Source organism: Rissa tridactyla, chromosome 5 (genome assembly GCF_028500815.1).
Source record: "Rissa tridactyla isolate bRisTri1 chromosome 5, bRisTri1.patW.cur.20221130, whole genome shotgun sequence".
NCBI classification, from domain to species: Eukaryota; Metazoa; Chordata; class Aves; order Charadriiformes; family Laridae; genus Rissa; species Rissa tridactyla.
In genome coordinates, this window is record NC_071470.1 from 17,478,021 (window position 1) to 17,490,879 (window position 12,859).

Below are 12,859 nucleotides of genomic sequence, written 5' to 3' on the forward strand. Positions count from 1 at the left end.
TTGTCTTGGAAAAGTTAGGGTGGGGATTTTTTGTAAACATACCTTTTTTTTTTTTTTAAATTAGGTTAGTACAAATGCATGAAGTTAGATTGCTAATACAGCTTCAAAAGTTGTAACTACATGAATTTTAGTAAAATGTATGAAGAATACAGACTTTTAAAAGTATTTGCTGTGTATTTTTTGTAATTATAACTCCAGAGGGTAAGTGGTTATGCATGGGAGCTAGGCCATGATCCACCTTAAGTGGCAAAACTCACCCTGTGTTTTCTAAAACCAGGATTTTACAAAATATCATTGAGGAACTTAATTGATATTATCTGGATAACATTTGAAATGTCAAGTAACTTTAGAAGGTGTGGTTTCTGTCTTGAATTTAATAATTTGTTTGGGGCAGATTTAGGCATGGATTAAAAATAATATGAAATAGTAGTTCATAAATGTATGCCTTCTGTCATAGACAAACATCAGCCTGTTATATGGAGTAATTGAACTTGAACTTCATGTGAGTGTTTCTAAAGTTTTGAATATAGCTAATCTTAAAAGAATAAAAATTCTCAATAAGTCTAGTGAGGAAACAAAAATTATTGATAATTTTAGTAAAACATACTTATCTTTGGCTTTGAAAGATGGAGGACATGCAAACTGTTAAGAAAAACTTCAAGGATCTTGTATGGCATTTATCAATCAATGAATATTCTGTAAGGATGCATGAGCATCTGTATCACTGTTACTTCAAGCAGAGAAAATGAAATTAAGAGGAAAAATTACTAATTGTTCATGTTAACAGGGGAAATCAGAGCTTGGCTAAAAACAGATCTAATACAGACTGATAGAATAATCAAGATGGATTAGAAATGTACTAATTCAGGTATATGTGTTCCTGTGTTGTTATTCCAAAGCTGTTATCTTAGTCTGAAGTCTCAATAATAATAATAATTAAAAAAACGTGATTTTTAGCAGCATGGCAAGTGCCACAATACATGAAATTGATGAAATACTAAGGGGCTAGCACACCAGCAATAAGAAAAATAATTTTTCTGTTGTGTATGGGGATACGTTCTTACCTGTCTACAAAATGTGCAGTGGTATCACAGGCAGTTGCAGTGCAATGTTGTTTATGTCTCAGATTGAAAATGTTCTGGGAAAAAATTCACCTTAGGAAAGCAAAACTTTACAGCAAATTTCACGGTGGTTGAGAGCATTTTTTGTTTAGATTTCCATGCCCAGGCTCCCTTTGAGTTTAATGTTAGATTAGACTTTCATAGTACATCCTTCTTTAAATACAGTTATTGGTAATCAGAGTGAAGGAGAAGGGAGGGTAAAGGGTAGGGGAAGAGTGGGGGATCTCCATGCATTGCAGAGATCTAAATGGATCATAAGGTCAATTAAAAAAAAAAACAAACAAAACCAACCCTAAACTGTGTGCTAGGATCAGAGAAGTATTCAGTGTCATAAACGGAGGAGAATACATCGTTGAGTGACTTTTAAATTATCCCAAGACTTAAAATTGACTATTTCTACATTTGTATATAATTTTAATAGTTTAACTGCAGAAGACGTTTTTGCTCCGTTTCTAGGAAATTTCACTTAATGTTTCCCTTTTGTGCTTTGTTTTGTTCAAGTTCCCTGCAGAAAAGAAGAAATGTGGATCTTGTAAATATTTCTTGCACTGGGAGGCAAATTTCACAAAACAGTGAGTTAAGCATGCTGAGATTTACATCTTGAATATTGACGAAAAAGAAACCTCAGATCAGAAGTTGTCTAAAATGAGTATTGACTTGCTTATTTTAAGAAATATTGAGTTATCTGGAAGGACTGGAAAAAGTGATGTATGTAATAGCAGAACACTTAACCACTTCTGCATTTTTACTTAGCTTTTGTTTATGAGCTAATAGAATAAGAATTAGAAATTCCAGTCTTTAAACCTCATTTATTTTAATATGCTTTTTAATAATATAGTATTTTGAGTTTCTAAGATTAGATCCAGATTTTTTAAGCATAGTTAACTTTTTCTTGAAAGATATTAGGAGCGTATTCCTGACTAATGCTGCTTAATTTGTTAGTTAGTGTTCATAGCTCCAGGAAATAACAGGAAATTAATTGTATTAAATAATTTACTGTAAGAGTTTAGAAGTCTTATGCAGTCAGTTGTAAACAAAAGTTCTTTCATACTCTAGAGGTATGTCTTGTTTGAAGTTATGCATATTATTTTCAAGCAAATACTTGGTCTCAAAATGAAGATTGTGCACAAATGAGTTTTTGTGGTTTTTGTTGTTGATTTTTTTTTTTTGGAAGTCATAATAAAGGGTGCTTTGGAGCTATTGCTCCTAAAAGTATGCAACAAAAGAGGGGGGTTTTTAACTTAATGCAGGGTAGGAAAGAAGAAAAAGCCCGTATGCAAGTTATATCCAAATTATATAGTAATAGTAGTAGTGTCTGAGTAGGTAGTATCTGAGGGGGAAAAAAGGTGTTTGGAGTTTAGTTAGGAATGGGAAATTGTTTCTTGTTCTTCAGATTTTTTTTTTCTGAGAAGGACAGAGAAAGCACAAATAGACAAATCTGTGTCCCTTGTTGATTTTATTAGTACTTTAGTAGAGCATCGCACTGTATGACTCTGTATTTATTTATTTTTTTGCTTAAGAAACTTTCACAGAAGAAAAGCCACCCATCATCTCTCCATATGGGGAAGCCTTTATTTGTGACAACCCTAGAGATGCTAAAGTAAGTTGAGAAGTCTGGATATAAATGGTCTATCTTCACTTTAATCTTCATGTTATGTATTTTTCTATTGCCCTTAAATTTATTTTTTTTCCTCTTCTTTTTCAGTTACAAGTAACTTTTCTGTCTTTTTAGGTATATGTAAAAGGTATAGTATAAGTATTTGTGGACTAGTAACTTTTCTTAATCTTGAGATACACTTTGTACTTTCCAATAGTAATAGGAAGCTGTGCTGTGTGTTGGTTGGGGGTTTTTTGGTTTTATTATTATTTTTTTTTAAAAAACGTAAGACTGATAACTAATTTGCAGGTTCTTGTTTGGTTTTTTTGGGGTTGTTTTTTTTTTTATGTCCAGAGCTGCCGTATCAAATGCAAAACAGTCAGTTACAGGCAATTGCAGACTACCTTGATGCCTTCCTTTTACACTCTTACGGACAGGGGTACATTGTAATACTTTGTGCCTAAGTGAGGTTGTGGCTGATAACCGTTAATTCTGGTTAGTAAAGGTAAAAGTGGCTTTCCTGTCTTCTGATAGCTGCAAGTCAAGACTGGGCATCTCTACACAGGCTTGTGTATATCCTATGAAAGCAGCATATATGTTAGCTTAGATGATCTAATGGTCACTTTTGGCCACACGCTTTTTTAATTCCTGTATGTGAAAGTTCTCAGTACTTCTGATATTTTTCTGCATCCCCTAAACTTGCTGTATAACCAGAAAGTCACTTTTGTTGTAGGATTCTCTGAAGTGAACATTTTTGTTGGGGTCGGTAATTGGTGGTGTGAATGCCATAGAGGCATGTGGATAGATTTCTGAATCCTGTGGAGATCTGGGAGGTAAATTGGCTTAGTGAGGCACCTGCCAAAGGCCGTGAATCCCAGCTCCTGCTTCTGTCTCAGCAGGATGCAGACCAGAAACTGTTGATTCTCTGATTGCTTATACTTGTCCCATCTGATCTCAAGCCACTGAGTTAGAGCAAACAGTAAATTATTCTTAGTTTCCATCCTGGTCTTCACTCTAATGTTTCACTTTTTAAACTGTTGAGTAAAATGAAAGCTACTGAAATGGATGCCTAGGATTCTTTTAACCCAACTTTAATTTTTTAAGAATAGATCAGTGACTATAAATGGTTCAAATTCCATCTTCTAATGGCATGGGTTTTAGAAGCATAAAAATTATCTCTATTTTTGGTGTGTACTCTTTTTTCTTTGGAAATATGTTGTGGGGTTTTTTTGTTGTTGACTTTTTAAGGAGGTATGCATAAATTCATGTCTTGTTTCTCCTTGTAGTTCTTATCTGCAGACAAAAGTGACTTAAACTTTCTTTTTCTTTCCTTGTGTACAGTGTGTTGTCTGTGCCAGTTATTGTTGTTTGTGCCAATGTCTTTAAAAATTCAAAATTTAACTTCTTTGTAATTAGTTCAGTGGTTTAAGCAGGTTTTCTAGAAAAAGTTCCCTAGCTTTCTTGTTAATTCTTAGGACTATTCTGTATGTTTTATTGAAACAGATATAAAAAAGCATATCCTGGAAAGGTTGTCAGCAATCTTTCTTATCTTACAAAGACAGCAAATACAGAAATACCATGCTGTTAAACTAGATTAACTTCTTGAAATAAAATGACTATTTCTCCTAGTTACAGAATCAGGATTAATGTAGTGTATTTTAACATGCTTTCCCTGATCTGAAGATTTGAATTTTAATTATCATTTCCATGTAAGTGAACAGTTTTTTGAGTTATATATCACATGCCTGTTGGAAACTTCAGAGTTAATTTTGGTTCCACTAGAACTTAATTGCAGACAAAGGTCATAAAGAAGAACCATAAACCAAAGGTCCTAAGATACATTTCACTTTAAGATTTTTTTTCAGTAGGCATCAAGTATACTAGAAACAAAGAAGAAAGTTTAGAGAACGCTGTGAAGTATATGAGATTTTAGGGCTTGTAACTGCTGCTTCATTTTAAAAGATGACGTCACATGAGAATATAGTTTGTCTATATACAAGAAAACGTAGTGAATTGTTACTCTGACTGGAATTTGTTCTAAGGGCTTCTAAATTGGCCATTACCCTTTGTCCTGTTCCGTTGGTGTAAAGAAGGAGAGGCTTCCATAGGCTTTTATAAAGGGAGTGTCTGTAGACATAAGTAATGAGTCACGACAGACTGGAGGTAAGTGAGCATGAGAGACCAGGAAATTAAGGTTATAAAGAAAACATGCCTTTGACTTAGGTCAGGAAGAAAGACAGCTAGAAGCAGAAATCTCTAAAAGGCAACATGAAGAAAGAACTTTCTTTTTTTAATATTGATTTAAAAACAACAAATAAAAATCCAAATGTTTTAGAGCTGATTTATTATTGTGTCCAACTGGAGAGTCAAGTATGTTGGAATTTCTTCACAGAAAAACTGAGTTCTAACGAGTTCAGGCCTTTAGAGAGTGAAGTATTGGCTTTATTTCTTGCTGTAGACTGTCAGACTAAATTGAACATGCATATTGAGTTCAGTAAACTATGTGAGCTCCGAAGCATTGTGATACTCTGGAATGCTGTCCAGATTGCAAATCTTACCGCTTTAAAATAAGAACCCTTGATATTTTAAAAGGAGGAAATTATATTTATGGACCTGTCATAAAATTGTATTGCCAAATCACGATTCAATAATCAACCTGAGGAGAACTGTGTGACATTAATAGCAGACTAAGGCAGCATCTCCTAAGGAAGACGCTGGTCCTGAATGGCATTGAGTCTTTGTTTCATGTAGCCTCAGTCACAATGCTATTCATGCAGTCCCTATTTTAGCATTCAGCTTTCCTGACTTGCTGTTGTGATCAAGACTACCTGTTAGAAAAAAGCTAAAACCAAAAATGTGCCTGAATTACTTCCTGATGGAAAGTAGAGGACTTTTGTACAGGGCTGCAAGTAGGCAGTTCCATTTGTCTGGGATCCAGAAGCCCGATTTCTTCCTTAAGGGTGGGTGCTTCCTGTGCACAAGAACAGTACCTGTTTAGAGACAGTTTCTGTGTAACATTTATACCTATCTCTTAAGAAATACTTCTCTTATAAAGGTGTCTGCAGGAGAAAAGGCTGCTGCCAACTACCTTTGTATAATACCCTGGAGATTTGCAGGAGGTGGGAGATGGGAGTTTTGTCTCGAGTCTAAACGTCTTGCAGAGTAATTCTGTAACACATTGGAACTGCTTGGGATTTAATTTGGGTCTTTGAGTAGATAGAACTCATTGTCCCCACAACCTATAGTAATTTGTGGATTTCTGCATTTTTAAAATCTACTAGCAATAGAAACGCATTTCTTGATTATTGCTTGGAAGTTCTCAGGTTCCCTGAATTCACTCGCATGAGTGCTGTAGGTTGCAGAGTGGGCCCAAGCAGGACAAAAAACTGTTAAAGTAATGGTTCATGAGAGGGAGGAACTACCACATAGCTTCATTGGGTGTGGTTTGCAGTTGCATCCTAATAAGAAAATTAAGATAAAAGATACTGACCATTTTTACTCTGAAGACGGTTCCTGGGCAATGATATTAGCCTCTTGACTATCGCTGCCATTTCCCCTCTTTTTGTGAGATTCCAGTCAATCCAAGCATCTGATAAGCAGTAGACAGGTTGCTTTTGAGTTTTCTGTTTAGTTTGTTTGCACGGCGTATGGATGTTTTGTGGTGTTGTTTTGGGGGTTTTTTGCTAATCCTTGGTGCATAGATAATAGTGTGTGTTGTGGGTGGTGGTGGTGGTTGTTTTTTGGTGTTTTGTTATTTGTTTGTTTTTTGTAATGGATCTGGCTGGCAGAGGAAGGCAGACTGTTCACCTAGGTTTATCCTAGCAGCAGCCTATGATTTCCGCGATTTTTGCTGCCGTGTACATGTACTCAGCTTTGGGCGATGTGCTTTTTTAAGCTTGCCTTCACCTAGGTTTATCCTAGCAGCAGCCTGTGATTTCCACAATTTTTGCTGCCGTGTACATGTACTCAGCTTTGGGCGATGTGCTTTTTTAAGTTTGCCTTTTCATGATGCCATGTTACAGCCCTCAAGTACAAGATGAGGTACTGCCACACAGAAAACAAATGGCAACTGTTGTGAAAGCTTACCCACTTTTTTCTGCCACCCTTCAGCTTCATGACACGCCCATCAAAGCTTAAATAAGTAAATTAAAATGTTTCCATCAGAAAGCACAAAGATGTTCATTTTAGTGTTTGGGTTTTTTAAAAGGAAGAAAGATAAGTATTGAGAAGCTTGGTAATGCAATATGATTGTCAGAACAAGTTTAGGAAGTGTGAAATGTAATGTTCTTGAACAGTGTTAACTTTGACATTTTGCACACTGCAAGTAGTTTGTGATAAAGATTTCTAAACAAACATTAATAAATTTGCCTTTTAGGAAGAAGAGCTTGGCAAGAAATTGTAAGGTATATTCAATACGACTGAGTTCAATCTTACTGTAGGAATTTGAATTTACCATAGTTTTATCTTTATCGTACCATGAAGGCTGTACATTTAATTTGGAGAAGTATTGATTTGAATAGGCTAGCAGTGGCAAATCATAAATAGTATACTTAATATGCATGCAATACGTGTCTCTTGAGCTTAGAAAATTTTAGGATAAAAATAATGTTCAGTTGTGCCTTAAGAAAAATCAGAGCACTGTTATTTCTATGCACTGAATTTCTTTATCTAATTTGTTTGCATCAGGTATTTTGGACTATGCTTAAATGCTTTATCTGAATATTATTATTTAAAAAGGAAATATTGAAAATAACATTTCTTGAAATACTTTAAAAACATGATCTTTCAAATGCGTATTTGAAAATGTGCCAAAGAATAGCTTTGCTGGTTAGGCTGTTGTTTTTGTGTTATTTATGTCTATAGTAATTTAAACATCACTTACTACTTCAGTACTAATGTTGATTACAATATATTTCTTTTCTAGGAACTTCATGGAAATGAATTCCTGGCTTGTGAAAATAAATTGGATCTAGGAATGAATGAAGAGCATTCTTCTTACAAGAATCAATGGTATTAAATAAGAATTATAGAGAAATTCAAAACATAAAGAGGGAAAAGTTATTTACTGATATCACAAGTATCTCTAACCCTGAAGGCACAACCATGAATGTATTTTTTTTTTTTTTCCCTATTTGAGCCATTACTCCTTGCTATAGGAGGTGAAGTTTGGTTCTGTGGCTGTCTTGAGACTTTCTAATCCAGATTTCAGTGTCTTTTGTGCATTTGGGAGATGTCCCTCTTTTCCCCAGTCAGAACAAGGAAGACACAAGTTTTATTTTTGTGTGTGGGAGCTAACCATGCCTGAGTACTCTGATACTCTGTCTCCTCCTTAGAAAAAAAAGCAAACAAAAAAACCCCCCCACAAAACTAAACCATTCTCTACTCCTGTCATGAGGCAGTGGCCAGTGGTTTGACAAAATGGGAGCTAGTGTACTTCTTACGTCTCAATCTGTGTCTGCCTTCTATTGAGGTGGGAGAGGGAATGGACAGGTGATACTGCGAGTCCTCCAAAGTATTAAAATGAATGAAGCTTGTTTTCTGAGGAAAAAGAATTCATTTTGAATTTTTGTTCGGGCTTCTAAAGGAACTAGCAAGTGTTACCTTGCTACCAGTCCTGTTGGATGGAGAAATTAGGATTCAGTATGGTCACAGTTATAAGATATATCGTGTTTAGCATGGCTGTGGTTATTACAATGATTAAACAAGTTACAAACATATTTATGCCTTAGCAGTATTTGTTCTAATTAATAATTTTATGTACTTGTGCATTGTAGCAATACATTAAGAGTAAAATGCATTTTTTCTTTCTAGTTCCTTTAATAATCAGGAAGAGAAGACAAAGGAATCTGCAAAAAATGAATCCTTGTCCCAGGAAAACAAATCATTAGCACCAGAAGAAGCTGAAAGTGAATCTGTATATTCTGTTGTGGAACAGCATTCTTTGCCTTTAAAGAAGAAAAATAAAGCCAAAACACACTCAGCCTCTTGTAGTAAGATACAAAGCAAAGATTCAGATCGCTTGGTCAGTGAACGGCAATTTGATGGAGATCAAACTTCAACTGGAAATGAATCCATAACACCATATGCTTGTTTTTACGGACCATCAGTAAAGAAGCTTAAAGCAGGATGGCTGGATAAATTATCTCCTCAAGGGTATGGTATTTGCAGTCATTACTATGTAATTGTGAAGGTGTATGTTTGCATGCGAGATCTTAAGTTTGTATTTGGTCACTGCTTACTATTTGTGGTGGAAAAGGAAAGGGAAGTGTTTCTGTTGCAAGAACATAGGACTCTTCTGAATTCTTAGGTTTTAATTACATTACCTATTCTAAAGTTTATTTAGAAAGTGCACTCAAGAAAAATATTTTTTTATTAAAAATGTTGATCACTACTCATGAACTGTAGCAGAAAAATGCAGAATTAATTTGTAGAAGTATTTCCAGTATGTACATTTTTTCTGATTTTCTGTGCCCACGAAGTAAATGAAAACAACTCTGATTCTGAAACACTGCTTTACCAGTTTGGCCATGGATGTATGATTTAATAATTATTGTGACTGGAGAACCTCCTGGTTTCAGAATTGTCCATATAAGTTGAATTTTGAGTTTAGAAATGCCTCTAGGATGAATTGTCTCCTAGTTTGTTTTATTGAGGTGCTTAAAGTTTGATGTCAGGAATCTGAGCCCAAGTCTTGCTTTCAAGACTTTCAAATAATGAAGAGGAGAGAGGGACACAATAGAAAGATAATAGACTCTTTGATGCATATTTAGGTAAGAAAAAATTTAAAAATATTATGTTTAATTTCTGTTACTTTTTGAAGTTTTTCTTAATTGTTTTATTTTAACCTACTTTAAATTCCAGCTCTTAGATTGTTTTACACTAAAGAGCACTCTACTATCAGATCTCCCCTTCATAAATACTTGCAAACTCTGCTGAAATTCTTCTAACCTCCTCCTTAGTAAATTGAATAGACTAGCCTTCATTTTAAATTGTAGTTTCTAGATCTCCAGTTGTTCTTATAACTTTCTTCTGAATTCCTTTTTTTGTATTGAAAGTGGCACAATTTTACTTTTTAAGTCTATTTCTCATCTTCACTAGCGCTTAGCAACTCGAAATTAAACTAAAGCATCCATTATCTTTGTAAATGCTGTAATCCATCTATTTTACTGTACTTCTACTCAAGCCTTAGTAGTTCTGCATTCTTTGGTTTTAGGACTGTATTTTTAGCTACACTGAGAGGTGATACTAAACTGTTAGGACTTTCCTGTCATTATTTGTGGATATGGTAATCATCACTACTCATTGACTAGTATAGCAACTAGAGTTTTTTTCACTTTAGTGACAAAGTTATTGAATTAAATTGGTTGAGAATACAATCCGGTTTGAGCCCACTGGAATTAGCTCTATTGCATAGCAATATCCTTTATTTTGTTGTTCTTTTTTAAGAGTTCTCATTTAGCAGGTTTTAATTTCTTGTGATTTTGGCTTTGTTTGTGTTGATACAGCAATACAATGTTCAAGGTGAATAACAAGAAGGAATAAATCTGGCTTAATAAACCTATTTTACCATTATGGAATTTCAATCCGCTCAAACTTTTTTTAATTGTTTCAAAAGTTTCATTATCATTTATGGATTGTCATTGTTTACTTTTGCTAAAGAACAAAAGAATAATAATACACAGAGTCAAAAGACTTTTTCCCAGCATAATGTGCATTTGGGCATCTCTTTTTCAGAATTGTTAGTGTATTGACTTCTCAGAGAGCTGCAGTTAGCTATAACTTTTGTTTTATTTCATTTACAGGACTTTTTTTTTTTTAAATAACACTTTTGGCAGTTAGCTAGTAGAGTGATAAAAAGTATAATTCTTGATTCCTGTTGACTCATTTTGTGCTATTTGAAGGAATAGAGTTGCAAACAAAGTGTGAAGGCTTTAGATAAAGTACCACATGAGAACGTACTATTTGAAAAAGATCATGGGTTAACCACAAAATTAGTACTGGTTATGATTGAGTAGAAAATTGCAGAATCAGTAGCCTTGGGCCAGTGATATTCCTTGGCTGAATTTCAAGGACTTTTTCTTAAGCATGGTTTAATGAATGCTACATTTTTTTGGTTCTCTTTCTTACAATACTGTTTCTCAATTATCTGAAGACTTAAAGAAACTAACCAAAGAAAAGAAACCAAAGCAATGATTTATTTTTTTTTTCATCCCTTACAGCACTGTCATATTTTATTTCAGGCCCTACCAACTGGAAGTTTCTTTCTGTTCTCCTCCCCCCCCACCCACCCGCCTCCCTTCTTTTTATAGAGCTCTCATTTACACCTGGCACTTTGTGTCTTCTCAGGGGAATGAATATATACTGTTTTCTTAAATTTCTAGAAGTCACGCATTTAGAATACAGCTTCTCTTTTTGGTTAACTCACTATAAATTGTAAAGCCATTCAGTTTACTCACGTTGTATGTGGTACTTGGGTTCACTTTTTCTTCCCTGCATCATCTTGAAGTTTATTGACATTTTAATGGAAAATAGATTTTACATTGGCCTTTCCAGGTTATGAATAATGATGATTTATTGCAGTCGTATAATACAAGTTAATTAAGCCAGAGCTGCTGTTTGATTAAAGTTTTGATAAACTATCACAGTCTACTAATCCTAAAGCAGAGCACTCATTTAGCAGTAAAGGAAATAACATTGGGGAAAGAGATGTTAGAGTGGGGTCTTGTTCTTGCTTAATTAACTTGTTTAATAGATTTTAGAATTGAAACTTTTATAGATGGTAACTAATAGGCTGTCAACATTTTTGATGAGCCTAACAGACTGCTTCAGGTTCATGTAAAAATAATTTTTTTAAGAGGTCCTTATAGAGCATGAGTTAACAGCAACAGATTGAAATAATCAAATGAGCTTCTCATTAATGATGTCCAGTTGATAACATTGATTGAAAATGAGATTTTTATGTTGTACTTGTTGAGTGATTTGTTGTGACGTCTATTTATTCATCGGCCAGGGAAAAGAGTGTTCAGGAGATGTTAATGACTGAAGATACCATAGCCTGTAAACAGAGATGTACTTCTCATAAACCTGGCAATGAGATGGTCACTTTAGGTTCTCAGCTCTCCTTTTTGGAAAGTATCTTACAGGGCGTACCCTTAAGTGTTACAAGCTCTGTATTCAGAATATTCCTTTGCCTCCAATAAAAATGGTCAGTTCCCACCCTTGTTAGTTTCAAGCAAACTTACATTATTGAAAGTTCTTTTTCCTCTGTCACTTCAGATGTGATGTAGAACACATGGGGAAGAAACAGAGAGAAAGGAAACTGAATTGATTAAAAACAGGAAGACACTGATTTATAAAAGAAGTCCAGTAATACTGCACTTCTTGTTTCCAGATATTTTTATTATATTTGAAATAAGCATTCTCCTTTGAAAAGATATGATAGGGCTAAGATTTATTTTTATTTTCAAAATGTTTAGGCTGAAAGACAGGAAGCTAGACATGATTTGACTTTCTTATTATACGTGCTTGAGACATTCTTAAAAGCCAGTGTTAACTTGTGTTTATAATTTTAAATGTATTAATTTTTGATTTACAGCAAACGTATGTTTCAGAAGCGCTGGGTTAAGTTTGATGGAGACAGCATTTCTTATTACAATAATGAAAAGGTAAGTGACATGTTGGTGTTGGTCATGTTTGGGACAAAATGCATCTCCGTAATACACACATTACCATGAAGAAATTCAGAAATAATTGCAAATGAATATTCACCTGAAATTAATTTAAATTGCAAAGTACTGGGATGAGATATTATTAAATATTTTAAGGTGTCCTTGAGATTTTCACGTATTGTTCATCTTGTTTTCTACAAGGGCTTGTATTCCTGACCTTTACAGGTAGATATCATCAGAATTTATTACTTTATTGAAAGAGTGATACCTGCACATTCTGCAAAACAGAACAGGATGATGCAAAACACATTTAAGAGATCCAGTGTTATTTTGATGGTGGTCACAAAACGTCTTGTCATAGAAACCCAGTATGCTGGGGATTTTGAGAGAGAAATTAAATTTGGCGTGGAAGACCTTTTAAAAACCAAAAAACCCATTCACTTGCTTACTCTTTAATTAAGAATGTCTCTTTC

General features: G+C 34.4%; 1 protein-coding gene across 4 annotated transcripts in view; it reads left to right on the plus strand.

The window, feature by feature from the left end:
• The window catches only part of ARAP2 (ArfGAP with RhoGAP domain, ankyrin repeat and PH domain 2), a 137,285-nt gene that overhangs the window by 12,533 nt on the left and 111,893 nt on the right, over nucleotides 1–12,859 (plus strand). For all 4 annotated transcript variants that reach the window (XR_008466694.1, XM_054203474.1, XM_054203473.1 and 1 more), the window contains 5 exons: nucleotides 1,623–1,693; nucleotides 2,642–2,721; nucleotides 7,643–7,728; nucleotides 8,530–8,871; nucleotides 12,314–12,383. Coding sequence is in view for 3 of the 4 variants with exons in the window: in XM_054203474.1 (XP_054059449.1) it covers nucleotides 1,623–1,693; nucleotides 2,642–2,721; nucleotides 7,643–7,728; nucleotides 8,530–8,871; nucleotides 12,314–12,383 (649 nt within the window). In the remaining variant the exon portion in view is untranslated. The remainder of the gene's footprint in view (nucleotides 1–1,622; nucleotides 1,694–2,641; nucleotides 2,722–7,642; nucleotides 7,729–8,529; nucleotides 8,872–12,313; nucleotides 12,384–12,859) is intronic.